At 37.4% G+C, this 19,657-nt stretch overlaps 1 protein-coding gene across 1 annotated transcript; it reads left to right on the top strand.

Annotated features, from left to right (window-relative positions):
- The first annotated feature begins 2,321 nt into the window (after nt 1-2,321).
- On the top strand, nt 2,322-19,416 carry LOC140565446 (putative serine protease K12H4.7). Its single transcript, XM_072691358.1, has 9 exons — nt 2,322-2,594; nt 6,705-6,886; nt 8,415-8,647; nt 9,524-9,659; nt 10,988-11,102; nt 12,320-12,509; nt 13,342-13,432; nt 14,541-14,740; nt 18,192-19,416. The coding sequence occupies exons 1-9, from the start codon at nt 2,397-2,399 to the stop codon at nt 18,299-18,301; spliced, it is 1,455 nt and encodes a 484-aa protein (XP_072547459.1). The 5' UTR covers nt 2,322-2,396; the 3' UTR covers nt 18,302-19,416.
- Nucleotides 19,417-19,657: the final 241 nt, after the last annotated feature.

Here is a 19,657-nt window from a genome sequence, read left to right as displayed (position 1 = left end):
ATGATATACCAATGAGGACATATCTTATGACATACCAATGATGGTACCCTTAACTCACTATTTTGTTGCACAGCCTTTTGAGGCAATCACTGCAATCAAACGATTCCTGTAACTGTTAATGAGACTTCTGCACCTCTCAGCAGGTATTTTGGCCCACTCCTCATGAGCAAACTGCTCCAGTTGTCTCAGGGAGCCTTTTCCAGGCGGCATGTTTCAGCTCCTTCCAAAGATGCTCAATAGGATTTAGGTCAGGGCTCATTTTCATAGAAGGCCATGTCAGAATAGTCCAATGTTTTCCTCTTAGCCCTTCTTGGGTGTTTTTAGCTGTGTGTTTTGGGTCATTATGCTGTTGCAAGACCCATGACCTGCAACAGAGAACAAGCTTTCTGACAATGGGCAGCACATTTCTCTCTAGAATCCCTTGATAGTCTTGAGATTTCATTGTACCTTGCACAGATTCAAAACATCCTGTGCCAGATGCAGCAAAGCAGCCCCAGAACATAACAGAGCCTCCTCCACCTCATCTGTCCTTAGGACATTTGTCCAGAATCTTTGGGGCTTGTCAACATGTACTTTGGCAAATGGCTTTTTTATGATTTGTTTTCAACAATGCTGTCCTCCCTGGTCATCTCCCATGAAGTCCACTTTGGCTCAAACAATGACAGATGGTGCAATCTGACACTGATGTTCCTTGAGCTTGAAGTTTACCTTTAATTTCTTAAAGGTTTTGCTGGGCTATTTTGTTACCATTCGTATTAGCCGTCTCTTTGATTTGTCATTAAATTTTCCTCCTGCGACCACGATCCACTGCTGAAACCATGTGAACAGTTCATCCATAAAAATTCAATTGTAGGATAATGAGCTTGTATTCAGGGTCATATAAAATAATAGTGATAAACAACACTATATTTAACACTATATTTACTGAATATTTATATATTCAGTTTGGCCAGCAGTATCTTCCATTTAAACTGCACTAATAGCATGATTTACTCCTTGGTATAATTAACTGCAATGCTAACAAAAGTGTCATAATTTGTAACACATCTTACTGTGGTGAATGTATGTTTGAGGTTTTCTTGATTACAGTAAGTAATCAAGTGTTACAATTGCTGGAAAACATAAGCAAATCCTTTGGGATTCCTAGATTTCTAGATCAATTTTCCTTGATACTTATTATTCTGTATGGTCCCACAAGTTGAAACTCAATGTTCTTACTCCTGCAATACAACTACCAGTATCTACTATCTATAAGACACTATACCCTTCTATACCCTATCTATACCCTTAGACACTTAAGGGTTAATTACCAGTAAGATAAGATAATCCTTTATTAGTCCTAAAGTGGGGAAAATTTATAATATTTTGTGCACCACGCTTTTAGACTTGAGTAAGTGTAGCTGTTCTTTCTTGTCTCTACTGTTAATAACTCGAGAATCATTTGGTTCACATTTGTTAGTTAACCTTTACTGAGTTCATCTGTTTGGTTAGTGAGTGCCAACACTTGGACATGTATTTACCACAGTGGTTCAGTAATGATTAATATGTCACTACTTGTAATTAACTTAACCACTATAGACCACAGTGCAGAAAGAAACACACAGACTCAAACACTGACTCTTCCACCACAGCAGAAACATCAGACTTGAGAACAGACAGTCAATCTGACCATATGTTAGTGATCCATGTTTACACTGAATTAACAGCATAAACACACTGTTTCTGTTTAGGGAAGCGCAATCCTCTTCCACCAACCTACATTTTTCAGAAATTATCGCAATGCCTTCTTTCTGTCATGAAGCTCGTCTAGAAGTGCGCAGTGAAAACGAAACTCCGCTGCTCAGTCAAATACCGTAAAGCTGTCAATATACGCGCATACACATTTTGGACCTGTCCGAATCCAACTCCCCCTGCAGCAGCGTGGCCGCAATATGCTCCTGATGTTTACGTGTATATGTCCCTTCACAGCAAACATATGTTTAATACATACACCCATATATATTATACATAATCTATCTATTTTCTGAGTTCACATTGATCTCTTAACACCCCCTTTTTTGACACCACTAATAGCAGTCTGAAGCCTGATTTTTTATATTTAGAAATGATATCTATTTGAGATTACTTAAAGCAATACATCCATGTGGTTTTGCATCGCTCAGCCTGTCAACAAATGCTCATGTACAGCTTAAAGCATGATTTTGTAAGGAAATAGATTCTCGAAATAGCGGAGGCTGTTACAGTACTTCCTAATACAAGTTACTCACGTATTTCCCCCTCGTGACTTCTACAGTTCTGGCTTTCGCTTTGAATAACAGTATTACAGTGAAATGTAAGAGCTTCTCTGTTGCTACACAGAACATAGAGATTAACCAAAGTACGACGGGAAAGGGAAGATGGTGCTTCAAACCCTTTCTGACTTTTTTAGAATATGCTTACTTTTGATGTGGGTCTTGTGTGTTCCAGGTAACGCACATTTCACACGATTTCGTAAATTCCAGAATGCACCTAGCTTGGAACATGCAGTGGATGAAAACTGGTTTGTCCAAAGATTGGACCATTTCAATGGAGCCGATAGTCGAGTCTGGAAACAGGTAACTAACTGTTCATACAGATTTAATTAAGATTTTACAGATCAGTTTGTTCATGCATTTAATTCAGTAATCTAACAAATATTTTAATATTGAATATTTTTACTTTGACTTCATCTCAACTTCATAACATTTTACAAAACGAAACAATCAATTAAAATAAAGATTGTAATGTAAAATGTAAAATAAAATATAAGCATTAACAATTAAACAATTTTAATGTATTTGCAAAAACTAATCAATTTTAAAGTACAGATTATAGTTGAATCAATTATTAATTAAATATTTAATCAACAGTTAATAGTTTAATATTTATTAAATAAATACATTTTAAAAGGTACAAAAAGATCAAATAAGTTAAAGTACAATATTAATAAAAAAATGTAAATGCCAAAAACTCTTGTAAAACATAGCTATATGATTAATACTGCTTAAATAATGGCTATTAGTAGCAAATGTAGTGTTTATTCTAGATTTATAATTATTTATCATACTAATTACTAACATTTTAAACACTGTAAAAGCCAAACTTAAAGATTAAGGGGTGTTAACACTAAAGCCGTTTTTCAGAATAGACATGAGCAAACCAGAACCAGAAACCACAGACAGAAACGAAAGTAAAAAGTCAAAGTGATTAACCAACCATTCTACCACAACAGGAGGACAAACTAACAGCAAGGACCAACAACAAGCGCACTCAGGACGCAACAAGAAAGTTGGACGCGGAACAGACAGGTTTATCAGCACAGGATTAAACTAGACATAGGTGACTGAAATCAATACTCAGGTGACGATGAGCGGGAAAACTGTTCATGATTGGAAGAGGTTTGACAAGTGACAGGTCCTCAAGTTAAAAGGAATTATGGGAGTTGTAGTTGTCAGACTCGGAGGCAGGCGGGAGACCAAGAAGTGTGACAATTATATTATATATTTTTTTATTTATTATTGTTAATAATAAATAAAATATATCATTATAAGCATAATAATATAATTATAATTTATAATATATAATAATATAAGTATATAATGTTTAATTATAAGATTTTATGTAGTTATTTAATTATTATGTTAATTTTGATAAAATAAATAAATACATGAAAGAAAATGAATATGTGGAAATGTTTAACAATTAATTCATATAAAAAATTATAAAATTAACAAAAGATTAAAATAAAAACTATAATAATAATAATATTGACAAAAAAGACCAAATAATTCAGGACTAAGAAAAATACATTTTTAGCTGCTTTTTAGTATAAAAAAATTGCAAAGAATGCCAACTAAAAGCATTTAAGCAAACTGCTGCTCCATGTTCTCAGACTAGCAAAACAGCTGATCATAAAAGAGGACACAGTGGATAGTGATTAGAAACTGCAAAACAAAAAAACACGTTTGCACAGTTGTTCTGTGTTTAAGATCATAAAACAAGAATCAGAATCTAGTCAAAACAAAACATTACCCAGTTACCCAAAAGTTTCCCACTGTATGTTTCTATTTCTGAGGTATTATTGGGCTGCACAGCTTGTTTAAGGTCTATCCAGATATATATATATATATATATATATATATATATATATATATATATATATATATATATATATATATACAGTGGATTTAAGAAGTCTACACACCCCTGTTCAAATGCCAGGTTTTTGTGATGTAAAAAAAATGACAGCAAGACAAATAATTTCACAACTTTTTCCACCTTTAATGTGACCTATATAAGTCAGCACACACCTGTCACCAATTAAAGTGCCTCTGATCAACCTCAAATAAAATTCAGCTGTTCTAGTAGGCTTGTCCTGACACTTTTGTAGTCACATCTTCCGGCACAAGCCATGGTCCACAAAGAGCTGCCAGCGTACCAGAGGAATCACATAATTCAAAGATATTAGTCAGGTGAAGGCTACAAAAGAATATCCAAGTCATTAAATATACCATGGAACACAGTGAAGACTGTCTTCATCAAGTGGAGAAAACATGCACAACAGTGACATTGCCAAGAACAGGACATCCATCCAAATTTGATGATAAGACAAGAAGAAAACTGGTCAGGGAGGCCAACAGCAACACTAAATGAGCTGCAAGAATTTCTGGCAAGTACTGGCTGTGCAGTATATGTGACGATAATCTCCCATCTTCTTTCTTCCAACGGAAGCCTTATCTTTCAAAGAAAAACATCCAAGCCCGGCTTAATTTTGCAAAAAGACATCTGAAATCTCCCAAACGCATGTGGGAAAATGTGTTATGGTCTGATGAAATCAAGGTTGAACTTTTTGGACATAATTCCCAAAAAACAACACTGCTCTTCACCAAAAGAACACCATACCTACAGTGAAGCATGATGGTGGCAGCATAATTCTTTGGGGCTGTTTTTCCTCAGCTGGAACTGGGGCCTTAACTGGGGTGGATGGAAATATGAACAGTTCCAAATACCAGTCACTGTTGGCACAAAACCTCCGGCCTTCTGTTAGAAAGCTGAAGATGAAGAGGGACTTCATCTTTCAGCACGACAATGACCCAAAGCACACATCTAAATCAACAAAAGAATGGCTTCACCAGAATAAGATTAAGGCTTTAGAAGGGCCCAGCCAGAGTCCAGACCTGAATCCCATCAAACATCTGTAGGGTGATCTGAAGAGGGCTGTGCACAGGAGATGCCCTCGCAATCTGTCAGATTTGGAGCGGTTTTACAAAGAAGAGTGGGCAAATATTGCCACATCAAGATATGTCATGCTGATAGGCTCCTACCCAAAAAGAGTGCTGTAATAAAAGCCAAATGTACTGCAACAAACTATTAGTTTAAGGGTGTGCATATTTATGCAACCAGGTTATTTTAAGTTTTTATTTTATATTTTTTCCACTGTAAAGGTTTCTGTTTGTTTTTCAATTGCATTGTACAGATTATAGGTCACATTAAAGGTGGAAAAAGTTGTGAAACTATGTTTTGAAGAGGAGACTGTGAGCACCCAGGATTCTACATTCCACCTATGCAATACTGCCAATGCCACTGATGGCAACACAACCTCAAAGCATAAAACTCTTTCAAAAAACTAAAGTTCAAACAAAAACTAGAAGTGAAACTGTGCACCACAACTCTTGCCCTTCCTGTAGGTTCTTGACAGTTATATGGGTTTCTGACTGGCCTTTCTTACCAGCATGCAAGCAGTTTTCTCTGAGAATCATCTTGGTCTTCCAGACCTTCCAGATCTTAAAGTTCACAGTTCTGCGATTTCTTAAAAACATTCCACACAGTTGACCTTTCCCAGCCTTGTGGCCATTAAATATTAAATAAAATTGATGACATGCCTCAGTCCTGATCTGGTCTGAGATTTGAGACACTTAGGGTGCCTACATTTTGCACAGGATTCACTTTGAAAGGATTACTGTGTGTAAGGATTCACTAATAAAAGTGTGTTTTATGTTTGATTTACTACAGTTCTGTATTCTGCTCAATCAGAGATGTATGTAGGTGCTAGTGCATGTCCGGAGTTGGAGTCTAGCAATTGGGTTCTTTGGTAATTCATGCTTAGGGAGATTGTTCTTCAGTTAAAGGTGCACATATTTGTCACTGTACAGTGTACACTGTACAGCAAAATGTGTCCTCTGCATTTAACCCATCTGTGGTAGTGAACACACACTCACACACACTAGTGAACTAGGGGCAGTGAGCGCACACACACACCCAGAGTGGTGGGCAGCCAACTCCAGCACCCAGGGAGCAGAGAGGGTAAAGGGCCTTGCTCAAGGGCCCAACAGTGGCAGCTTGCCAAGCCTGGGTATCGAACCCACAACCCTGTTATTGATAGCCCGGCACTCTAACCGCTGAGCCACCACTGCCCCTAAATGTTAAATAAGGAGCTGTCTTTGTAATCATTGGATATATTAATTGTCATAATCTTTGAAAAGCCAAAAGAGATATTGTACAAAAAAATGATGACAATTGCAGAAGTTTTATTGTGTACACTGGAACAAGAAGTTAAAGGTGAAACGGCATCCACCTTTAGCTTCTATATATTAATCAGCACTGCAATCCTACTGTCATGGAAATCTTGAAAAAAGCAAATAATCACATATGCAATTATTAAATAACCTGTATTTTTTTCTGTGCAGAGATATTTTGTGAGCGACCGTTTCTACAAACCTGGAGGCCCTGTGTTCTTAATGATAGGTGCAGAAACCTCAACCAGCCCTCTATGGATGCAGTCTGGAGCTTGGTTGACTTATGCAGAAAGGTTTGGCGCCTTGTGTCTGTTATTGGAGCACCGATTCTATGGCTTGAGTCACCCAACAGAGTAAGTAACACAGTTAAGAGCTATTAGGAAAGTGTATATATAGTGTATATGTAGACCAAATCAGAATGTTTAGAAACATACAGATTGCATGGTTGTTTGAATGGATACCACACATACGCTCAGCAGGGCAGAAGCTTGTTTTGTGTGGTGGTAAATGTGAATGTGAAATGTGAATAACTCTTGTCTGAGGAGAAACATTTGCAATGAAAGCCAAAATGTCTGTCATGTCTATACTTTACATGTATGGAAGTTACTCCCACAAAAACATTCTTTCTTTTTTGGACATTACTGTTCTGGTCCTTTCAGGGGTGTTAGCCCAGTAGCAATGCTATAAAGAAGCATGTTGAGTGGACCTATCTTTTTGTTAGTCATGCTCCTGATCTATAATCAGTACTGGGTTTCTACAAATTGTTTCCAAAGACCTAAAGATTGGATTGATTGGCAGTCTCAGATTGTGCTATTATGGGGAACCTGCATGGAAGGCCTTCATCTTTCCTTTTGGCATTATGAAAATTGAGTGCCTTAAGCCTTGACAATACCCACTTGCCACTATGAGTATCTTATGTGCCTTTGAACTCATGAATGCACTAGCAACCTTCTTGTTGTCCCCTAATGTTATTAAGGAATGAAACCCAATGGATTATTAAAATGTAATGACCTACAAAACAGTCCTTTGCTTCTTGTCTCACGTCCACCTCTCCAAATGTGAACAAACCCCGGTTAAAACTTCTGTTATAGTGATTAGCTTAGCAGTCACTCAGTAATCAGTAGCAACAGTTTCACCTGTGGCTGGTCTAGTTAAATGTTGTTGCAGACTAATGCAAACTGCTCAGTTCTCTATGTCCAGTTAAATGTTCTCCATGCCACTATCTGCAACATAAGCCCAAATCATAATCATTCCATCTAGTGTTTAACAGTTGGAGAGGTGTTCTTTTCATGAAAGCATATTCCTAAATGCCTTTTACAGGGGCTTTTCTCTTGAAAAGTTGTCCTGTTCTTCCAGACCTCAACTTGATCTCCACCATTCCTGTTCAATGGTATATCCTAATGGCAGTCTACATTAAGAACTGAGGATGTAAACTGCTACGTAAAAACACTGAGCAACAGTTATTTGTATTTTTAAAGTATTAGGACAATGCTGGGTTCATGATTTGAGGAGTCAGAGTATATGTAGAGTCTTGACATTTGCATCACCTGGAGATTGCAAGCAAGCCTTAGGTTTATCAAGCAACATAATGTCTGAGACTTTCCTTGGGGCTCCCAAACTTTTGTTTGGTGCAATTTTCCCTTTCTCCAAAAACATAAAAAAATAGTTTGGACTTAAACTTCAGTTCTACTCATATAGAAATGCAAAGTAAAGTAAAAGACATTGTGAAATGTCATTGTATATGTGTGTTTTTAGTACCATAGTCATTTTAAATTGTTACCTAAATAAGACATTTACGTTACTTATTTAGTTTCAGATTTAAAAAAATAAGTATGCCTAACTGAAACTGACCTGATGTTTCATGAACTTTATCCTACCCAGGGATTTGAGCTTGGAAAGCCTGCGTTTCCTAAGCAGTCAACAAGCATTGGCTGACCTTGCCCACTTTCGTGTGGTTACTGCAGAGTCACGTGGGCTTAAAAGTAGCAAATGGGTTGTGTTTGGAGGCTCCTACGCAGGATCTCTTGCTGCCTGGTTCCGACTCAAATACCCCCACCTTGTCCATGCCTCTGTTGCAAGCAGCGCACCTGTGTATGCTACAGTGAACTTCCCAGGTAATCTCAATGCAGACCCACATTTGCCCTCTAAATTCCTTTAGGTTAGAAGCGCTTTTCCTTTTAATCTCATGCTGAATTATCAGGTCTGTGATTAGAACTGTGATTGGAGCATTTAACATAAAAATACCACAAATGGGTAGATACATGAAAACTTGTGAAAATATGTATTTATTTTTCTAAATTTACATTCAAAAACCTGGTGATGAACATAAGCACACCCTATAATTCAGTACCATGTAAAACCGCCATAATGAAAATAAACCTTTTGCAAGGAGTCTCTGACATCATTTTGGGGAATATGGCTTCACTTCGTTAACATTTCTAATTGTGTGGTCAGACAGATGGAGAGTTTGATTTGGTGCCTGCAGAGGGTTAATTCCTGGCCATGGCACTTCTTGCCCAGCTACGTTTTGGACACTTAGTGTCCTTAGTATATGTACTTTCTTGTGTTGTTCTCATTGCAGATGCAATCATCATACATCAACATTCTGTCAGTCAAGCCTAGACAAGTCAGTGTCAGTTTCTTTCGTTTCCTCTTATTGTGTGAGTGTGTTTCCTCATATTCTTTTGGTGACATGGGAAAAAAGGCTAAAACAAACAGAAAAGAAAAAACAGTCACTCCAAGCACTTTCATGGTCCATAATCAGATAGACAGATTCATAGTAAAGTCTCAAATCTGTTCTGCTTTTTAATTTAAATAAAAATAAAATAAATAGTAAATGAAAAATAATTGATTTTAAATACTTTTGAAATTGGAGAGAAAGAGGTAAGGGATATCAAATGAGTTTTATTACAGTTTTATTTAGTTGGTTAATATTTAGATTAAGCTTCAGATTAATATATTGATACAGTTTATTGGTTATATTGTTGCAGAGTATTTGGAGGTGGTGTGGCGCTCGTTGGCAGCAGAGAATCCTGAGTGCCCTAAACTGGTGAAGAATGCATCAGACACACTGATAGCTCGATTAAAGGACCCAAGCACTTACAACAGCATCACTAAAGACTTCGGGTAAAACACAAAACACATAATAGTAATTACTTCTATTTTTGTATATGGTGACTTTTTCATACCTAAGCACTTTGCTATCAATATTAACAGTGTCAAAATCAATAAACATACATTTTCAAAAGCACAAGGGGCTGCATTTATAAAATGTGCTTTAATGTAACTTTGTTCCTAAATTGTAAGGAAAAAAACAAGCATATATTTAATTGTGTATACTCATGTGCTATACTCATACCCTTTCTTTTATTTGTTGTATTTTGTTATTTTTTTACTTAATTCAAGACATTTAAAGAAAATATTGCATTGACTATTAAAGAATTACAGACATTTCTACACATTCTCTCCATTTTCCCAGGCACAAAAGTAAAATGACAGTTAACTGATAAGCAGTTTCATGGCCAAGTGTGGTCAGTTTCCTAAAAATTGAGGTGAAATTAAGTGCTGAATTTGCATGTGGTACTTATGGGAACTTGAAACTGAATTTGTGGTCCAAAGAGTTATAAGAGGCCATCATTAGAACGGAAAAAAACAAACCAGAGAGAACAGAAATGTTAGCAGTGACCAAATCAGCATTTTGATACATGTAAAATGAAGGAATGTTGCTGAGTTTGTCAGTGCATTGCTTCTTTACGTATGCATCAGACCAAGAACATTCTCAATGGGGTAGGCGTATCACTGACAATGTCTACAATCAAGAGTGTATTGTAGAGTATAAATATGTATTGTCACATTAATCTAACAAAATATAAACATCTCTACACTTAAGTCAGACTATTGTAGAGAGAATAGGTCCACATGTGTGTGTGACTCGTTTTTTGACTTTGAATGATTAGTAAGCATTGCCAGAAATAACATGTTTTAATGGACAGGAACTCCCTCAAGAGACTGGATAAATCATGATTTGACAGGACAAAATGTTTTATAAGCTGCAGAAGACTATCTAGTATGTTAAGTAGTTGTATATACATAGTAGTAATGTAGTATTAACTATAAATCAGGCTTTGGTACTGGGTTTTAAAGAATCTTGTTAAATTATATGGTTTACTGGATTGTGTCAATGGCCTCTCTATGTCCTCTTTTGTTCAATATTTATTTGAACAGATTAGATGAAAACATGGTCAGCAAAATATATTCTAAATGTTTTATGCAATATTTGACAATTCTAAGTGATAAAACAGAATACTATTTGTCAGTTCTAAAATATCTAATATAATATAACAAATAAAACAATATATTGATATTTATGTTTAGAATATTTTTTAGTCAGGGTGTGGAGGTCATTTTTTAGCAGACATCCTCTATATATAACTTTGTTTTTTTCTCTTCCCTAGACTGTGCAGCAAGTTAAAGATTCAGTCAGAAATGGACTCTGCTTATATGTTGCTGTATCTGGCTGAACCCTTCATGTTGGCTGTGCAATATGACCAGGAAACTAGAGCTTTTGCGGTGTGTGCTTGTATTTTACTTGATTGTAAAGTGTTGAGTGTTGATTTTGCAAGTCATTCTTGATCTGAAAGAAAGAATCTATGATATTATAAAGCATGCTAGGATAAACCTCTTGGGAACTTACTGCTGTAGCATACCAAAAAATGGGAAATGGGTATAAGTAGAAATTCATTAGTATGTTAGTAATTAGTATAATAATATGATAACTGTAAAAAATAAACAATCTAAAAATCTAAAAATTGTAGTGTAGGGTTCGGGGCTTCCCAGCATTTCTATTCAGTAGTGCATACATTTTTAACAGAAAGAGAGATGTGTATAAATAATGTAAAACTCTTTATAGAAACGTTATTTGTGTTATTTCTATACTAGGTATAGCCATAACCTGTAGTTACAATCTGTTATGACAATAATTTAAACATTAATCATTTGGAACAAAATGATCAATGAATGTAAAGATTTTCATCATATAAAACTATGGGAATTTCACAGTTACATATTCACACAGTTTTAATTTTCATCAGATGGGGTTACAAAGCATTTTGTAGACATATTTTCCAATATAAACACTGATAACAGCCAAAAAACAACAACAACAAAAAAACCTGGCCAAATTCAGCTTCCAGTTCCAATTTCTCTGTGTAGCAGCAATTAAACAATTTAAAAAATGTGATTCATTTTTTATATTTCTATGTACTTTGATCAAAAGTGACCTTTAAAATTGTGATGGTTAGGTTTTTATTGTATTCATCAATTGGCCATAATAATTAAGCCAGTATGCCTAATATTTTGTACATCCAACTAGTGCCAGCAAAACAGCTCTAACCCATCAATATATGAACTCCACAAGACCTCTGAAGGTGTTCTGTGGTATCTGGCATCATGACGTTAGCAGCAGATTTTTAAAGTCCTCTAAGTTGTGAGATGGGGCCTCCATGGGTCACATCAATAAACTTTGGGCGCCCAGGACCCTGTAATCCTTTCTTGACCCACTTTTGGTAGGTACTGACCAATGCATACTAGCAACATCCCACAAGACCTGGCTGATGTCTTGGAGATGCCCTGACCCAGTTGCCTAGCCATCCCAATATGGACCTTATCAAAGTGATTCAGATTTATATGCTTTTCCTACTTCCAACACAAGAGAAGAAGTTATGAAGACTTGTTATGATCAGAAATATAGTTAAAATTGTATTGTACACTCTGTGTATGTGTTGCAGGGCATGGTGGACTCTAAAATCTCTAGAAAGGCCTTGTGCGATCTGATGTCGGACTCATCTCGGGGCGAACCGTATGACCGCTATGCAGCCATTGCCCGGATATTTTCACAGTCCTGCATCGATGTCCGGTATTCTTACTACCTACAGTATATGAGCAGCACTGGTTGGAGTGGAGCAGGGGCTAGCGGAGGTGTGTGTCTGTTTGTTAACACATAAATATGTACAAACTCAATTATGTACATATATAGACAAATTGGCTTTTATTAGCCAGATTTATTAAATTCACTGGATAAACAAATGCTACATACAAAAGCAATGGCTTCTACGATAAATACTGCTGTGCAATGAAAGTGTTCCACCTGCCTAAACAGCTATTAGTACAAAGGGTATTTTGTAGTTCAGACAATTCTGATTAATTTTAAGGAAGGTTAAATACCTTTGCATGACATACTAATGTATATTTTAAAATTCTGTGAATGGACAGGGATTTTTAATGCTTTATTTTAGCTGGGTTGGGAAAAAAACATCAGGTATGCTATGTAAGGGTGGAGCTTGACACAGTGATGCAATGGCAAATAATTGCTTGTGTTATAGATATATATAAATAATGAGATATGCAAACAAAACAATAAAAGCCCAACATTGCACAAGCATACAGAGTGAGTTCAGCTTGCACATGCATGGCATGCTCACTTTTTTAACTCTTTAAAAACTTACAATTTTTTTTACAGCCAACAGATTAGGATGGCTGGCAGATTAAGGTTCCAATCATGCGCCTCTAACATATATAGTGGGAAGGTATTTAGGAAGAAAGACAAAGGGTTGGTTGGTATTTAGAGCTGTTGTTTCTCACTTACTCTCTCTTCATTCCTTTTCCTTTTTCCCTCCTTGTTTTTTTCCTCCATGTTTTTTTATGTTGCATCAACCTTGTTGACACGTGACTTGTCAGAGATTATCACGATTTTGTTTATTATGCTTATGTACATAGACATTTATGCGTGTGTCTGTCTGCGTGTTTGTAGCGAGGCCATGGGTGTATCAGACTTGTACTGAATTTGGATTCTACCAAAGCACAGATTCACCACACCAACCATTTGGAGGATTCCCTATAAGGTAAGTAAAGGTTCATGGTGTTAGTAAGTGTGTCTGAGAGAGTCAAGGAAATTTAAGCATTACCATGCTCATTTATCAGCCAACCTTTTTTTTCTGGGACCACCACAGTACCACCACCTAATATAATTTGGGTGCTGGACCATGTTAATGCATACACTCACTAACATGTAAAAACATGAGCTGCACCCTCTAACTGTACACTTACAAAGTGTACCATCAAGCTAAGTGTGTCTAATAAGGTGGCCAGTTCTCATACCAGGGTAACACACAATAACCCATGGCAATGAGAAAGGTCCACCACTCGGATATAAGGGTCTCTTTTCAGAGACCATTGTAAAACTACATTATGGTAGGTGTGCCTAATAAAATGTCAAATGAGTATGACAGTTTCCATTATTTTATGCACTCGCCCCTCTTTCACAGTTATCGCCATGCAGTAGCTCGACCAGCTCATGTATAGTTTTGAACTTGTGTCAGTACCGCAGAAGTATCAATCTGTACCACACTGTTCAGCGGAAAAGCCTTTCAGTAGTTGGTAACCAAGTATTTAAAAGTAATACATGATAATGACTAAAAATATAAATACTTGTTAGTAGTTAGCCGGACAGTAAGCCACTAGTTATAGCTACTAATGTCCAATCTGCAGTGCACCAATTGTTGCGTTGGGTAGAGTATTTATCTTTCTGCAGGGTGATGAGTGTTGAGTGACCCCCTTGAGTTTGGTCACACTTCACTAAGGCTACACTAAGGCATCCAAAATTTCTTACAAAATCTGATGGCTTTTTTTTAGCTGTTTAGGTGGTCTATTTAATGTGACCTATGTCCGACATTTGTCTGAACAGTTCACACTCCAGAACAAATTAGCATTCACAAAAGGTCCATCCCTGCAGGTTTCAGTTTCATCTTTGACAACACATCTGTGTGAAAAAGATTGCATTTGGGCGAGTCCCATGAGAGTGTGAACTAAAATCCCACTTTCATAGAGTTCCCTGATTCTGTGGTTTCCCTTTGTTTGCCTCTCATCTCTTCAGAAACATAGCCTCACTTGTGTGTGCATGTGTGTGAATTTTAGTAAACTCTCTTTTGATTGTCTCTCTCTCTTTTTTAGCTTTTTCTTGCAACAGTGTAGAGATATCTTCAACATGAATGCCTCAGTGGCTGATGCTGTGCAGCAGACCAATGAGCAGTACGGAGGATATGACATCAGATCAACACGCATTGTCTTCCCAAACGGTTCTATTGACCCCTGGCATGCCCTTGGAGTGATCAAAAACATCACTGATGACCTGCCCGCAATTTTTATCAAAGGTCAGATGTCATTTCATTTACAATAGCAAAGCTGCTGATTTTGTCACATCATCAATAAATGCATGGGGAACCAGTTCCATTACCCACCATACATTCCCCCACCATCACACCAGGTTTGACAGATGAGATGGTATGTTTCAGGTCATGAGCAGTTTCTGATATTCTCCATTCTCTTCATTTCCTGTTTCCATTTTGCTTGATGTTTGTCTCATCTGTCCATTAGATGCTGTGCCAGAACTATCGAACCTCTAATCCGGTCCTCCTGGTTAATTTCAAGCATTGTTACTCCAAAACCAGTAAAATGTGCTGTTAAATTACAATTTAGCTATTGTACACACATGGACAAAATTGTTGGTACCCGTCGGTTAATGAAAGAAAAACTTTATTATTACAAAAATAATAATACATACAAATTCTATGAAAATGAACAAATGAAAATCAGACCTTGCTTTTCAACCATGCTTCAAAAGAATTATTTTTAGAAATAAACTCATGAAACAGGCCTGGGCAGAAATGATGATACCCTTAACTCAATATTTTGTTGCACAACCTTTTACATTTACATTTACCAGATTTAACAGACGCTCGTATCCAGAGCGACTTACAAAAGTGCTTTGCTATTTGCCCAAGAAAACCTTAGCTAGTTAGAATATACCTCTAAGCTTAGACATTACAAAACACAAGACAATAAGGTGACCATAGTACTCTATTTGCTATTCGTCCAAGTATTCTCGGAAGAGATGGGTCTTCAGTCTGTGTTTGAAGACAGCAAGCGACTCGGCCGTTCGGACACCCAGGCTTGTTCCACCACTTCGGTGCCAGGACAGAAAAAAGCCTGGGCGCTTGTCTTCCGCGGATTTTGAGGGATGGCGGGTTAAGCCAAGCCGTACTTGAAGCTCGAAGGGCTCTTGGTGCGTATCGGCTTTTGACCATTGCCATCAAGTATAGAGGGGCTGGTCCATTCTTGGCTTTGTAGGCCAGCATCAGGGTTTTGAATCTGATGCGGGCAGCTACAGGAAGCCAGTGAAGAGAATGCAGCAGTGGAGTGACATGGCTGAATTTAGAGACATTGAAGACGACCCATGCCGCTGCATTGTGAATGAGTTGCAGGGGCCTGATGGTGCGCAGAGGGAGACTAGCCAGAAGAGAGTTGCAGTAGTCAAGTCTGGAAGTGACAAGAGACTGAACAAGCATCTGGGTGGCCTCTCTAGAGAGGAAGGGTTGAATTCTCTGGATGTTGTACAAGAGAAATCTGCAGGGCAGAGTTACATTTGCAGCATGACTTGAGAACAATAACTGATTATCCATGACTACACCAAGGCTTTGCGCTTCTGAGCTTCTTTGAGGCATCACTGCAATCAGATCATTCCTGTAACTGTCAATGAGACTTCTGCACCTCTCAGCAGGTATTTTGGGCCACTCCTCATGAGCAGATGGCATGTTTCAGCTCCTTCCAAAGATGCTCAATAGGATTTAAGTCAGGGCTCATAGAAGGCCACTTCAGAATAGTCCAATGTTTTCTAAGCCATTCTTGGGTGTTTTTAGCTGTGTGTTTTGGGTCATTATCCTGTTGCAAGACCCATGACATGCGACTGAGACCAAGCTTTCTGACACTGGGCAGCACATTTCTCTCTTGAATCCCTTGATAGTGTTTAGATTTAAATGTACCCTGCACAGATTCAAAAACACCCTGTGCCAGATGCAGCAAAGCAACCCCAGAACATAACAGAGCCTCCTTCATGTTTCACAGTAGGGACAGTGTTCTTTTCTTGATATACTTCATTTTTCCATCTGTGAACGTAGAGCTGATGTGCCTTGGCAAAAAGCTCCATTTTTGTCTCGTCTGTCCATAGGACATTCTCCCAGAAGCTTTAGGGCCTGTCAACATGTAGTTTGGCAAATTCAAGTCTGGCTTTTTTATTATTTGTTTTCAACAATGGTGTCCTCCTTGGTCTCCTTGGTTCCACTTGATGGATGGTGCGATCTGACACTGATGTTCCTTGAGCTTGAAGTTCACTTTTAATCTCTTTAGAATTTTTTCTGGGCTCTTTTGTTACCATTCATACTATCCGTCTCTTTGATTTGTCATCAATTTTCCTCCTGCGGCCACAATCAGGGAGGTTGGCTACAGTCGCATGGATCTTAAATTTCTGAATAATATGTGCAGCTGTAGTCACAGGAACATCAAGCTGCTTGGAGATGGTCTTATAACCTTTACCTTTAACATGCTTGTCTATAATTTTCTTTCTAATCTCCTGAGACAACTCTTTCCTTCGCTTCCTCTGGTCCATGTTGAGTGTACACACCATGACACCAAACAGTGACTACCTGTAGCCCAATATATAGGCCCACTGACTGATTACAAGATTGTAGACACCTGTGATGCTAACTAGTGGACACACCTTGATTTAACATGTCCCTTTGGTCACATTATTTTTGCCCTGGCCTGTTTAATGAGTTTACTTTTTAAAATAATTTTGTTGAAGCATGGTTCAAAATATAGATAAACAAATAATAATAAAATAATAATGATTTTCATAGATTTTTTATTTATTATTACTTTTGTCAGATTCAAGTTGTGACCATTGTGGTATTTTCTTTCATTAACCGAGGGGTACCAACAGTTTTGTCCATGTGTGTATATAGGCAGAGTGAAACCAAGCATGATTGAGTAAGAGAGAAAACACTAGATCAAGAGAATATGAATGAGAATATTTTCTTTCCATGTGTTCAAAAATCCTGCCAAAGAAGGTGACTTCTCTCTTAGCATCACTCAGAATTCATTAGGTCTCATCTTGCCAGTTGAAATTGCGTACTCTGCATGCCATTAACCAGTCATGTTTATTTGATATAGAAATGATGGCAGATTAATGGATTTGCTGACTAAGTAAGCTTTTTTTACAGATCTGTGGAACTGTGTCTGTGGAAATCTTTTGATATATGTGGTTTACTTTGCCTGACTAAGGTGTATTCATGTAAAAATACATTGGCAGTATAAAGAACAATGAGAATCTTCACTGTAATGGTATATTTTACATGTGATGGTAGTTTGTGAGTCAGGGTCATAGTGTCTAATTGATTAGGGTTGAACAGAGAAAATGCTGTAATGTTCTCTCTATATGCTTAGAAGTCTTGCAGGCCATGTTTTCAGGTCATTAAATGACAAGATACACTTGAGCTTATATCTACACCACCAAGCATTATTTAGATGGACTATACTATATACTATATGTGGGCATGGATTCTACAAAATGTTGGAAATGTTTCATTGAGATTCTGTTCTATGTTGACATGATTGGGCATTTTCATGCTGTGAATCTCCTGTTCTACCACATTCCAAAGGTGCCCACTCACAGATTTGCTCAGTGACCAGCTCCCATTTCCATGTCAACAACTCAATTTATCAATTGGTAGTCATATGATTTAAATCCTCTCTTCCTGTGTCTTTCAGGGACTGCTCATTGTGCTGATATGGAACAGGCCCGCGCATCTGACCTACCTCAGTTGACACAAGCAAGGCAAGAGATCTTCCTTCTGCTTCAAAAATGGCTGAAGGAGTGATGAACAGCCATGACAACCAATGAAAATTGGTAGCTGCACTGAAAGACAATTTTGACTTTGGCTTTCCAGCCTCCAGAGATGTTGTTGCCATATACCAGGCATATATCAGCGTACTGACCCGAAGTGTTTTACAAATGTTTTAACAATAATGTAAGCAATAATGTAAAAAAGTCCTGTAGATTGTGAGGTGCGGCCTCCATGGACTATATTAACAAGCCTTGACCTGTTGCCAGTTTACCAGCTGTCCTTCCTTGGTACTGACTACTGCATACTAGGAACACCTCACAAGACCTGCCTAATGTTTTGGAGATGCTCTGACGCTATTGTCTAGCTATCACAATTTGTCAACTTGTCAAAATTGCCAGTTCATCTCACCAAAGCAGAATTTATAAGTTGGAGTTCTAAGAAGTCAATTCAGTTCTGTTTTACAGCAAGAACAATAATATGATGAAAAGCATCACAGCAGCTCCATCTTCGACCAGATACTGTCTCTGCAGCAGCATTTAAAATGTGACATTTTAAGACATCCCTCCCCCTTGTGGAGAACTGTGTGTGCATGGTATTGTGTGATTTGAATCAAATGCTACAAACGATTCATGTAGATTGTACCAGATTTTACCAATGCTTTCCACTGTGATTTTTATATCAGAATTATAAAGCTTTCTTTTTGGAAGAAATATAAACCCGGTCTTGTATGGGGACATAACTGCCTGGAGGCATTGCCAAAATGGCTGTTCACTGTTCACTGTTCAGACATTTTTATACCTGTGGTAGATCTGAGCCAAATATTCTTGGTCTCTTTTGGAGACAGAAAAACAGAAGTAAACAAAACATTTTTCCAGGGCACCTATGTCCTGTCTGACTAAGGGTGGAAGGAAGTTACAGATCTCTAAAAGCATGCAACTATGATTAACATAATTAACATTAATAAACAGCTACTCAGCTATTAATAGCCGATATTGCTAAATCATCTCATTTCATTTAAATTTAAACAGATTGAAAAAACACAAGAACAGTTTTACCCACAAGAACAGTTTTATTTTTAATTTTCATGCCAATGTAAAAATATATTATTCAAAACCTCAATAAAAATAAAAAGTCAGGTATAGTCAAAATAGTTTGTGTTTATTTACACCTCCATTTAGGCATGTTCGGTTGTGGTCAATTGGCTGTGGTGAGAAGCAGTTTGACCAAAGGATGAGGTTCCAACATTAGCATGAAGAGGATATGGAGAGTCACAGGATCTTGCGGGTAACTGGATATTAGCATAAACAGCATAGGGAGAATGTGAGGGGTCTGTGGGTAAAAGGGCAGTAGACTGTAGACATTCTTCAAAACAATAGTTATATAATTTTG

This window comes from Salminus brasiliensis, chromosome 11 (genome assembly GCF_030463535.1).
Source record: "Salminus brasiliensis chromosome 11, fSalBra1.hap2, whole genome shotgun sequence".
NCBI lineage: Eukaryota > Metazoa > Chordata > Actinopteri > Characiformes > Bryconidae > Salminus > Salminus brasiliensis.
This window is presented reverse-complemented; position numbering and strand designations above follow the sequence as displayed.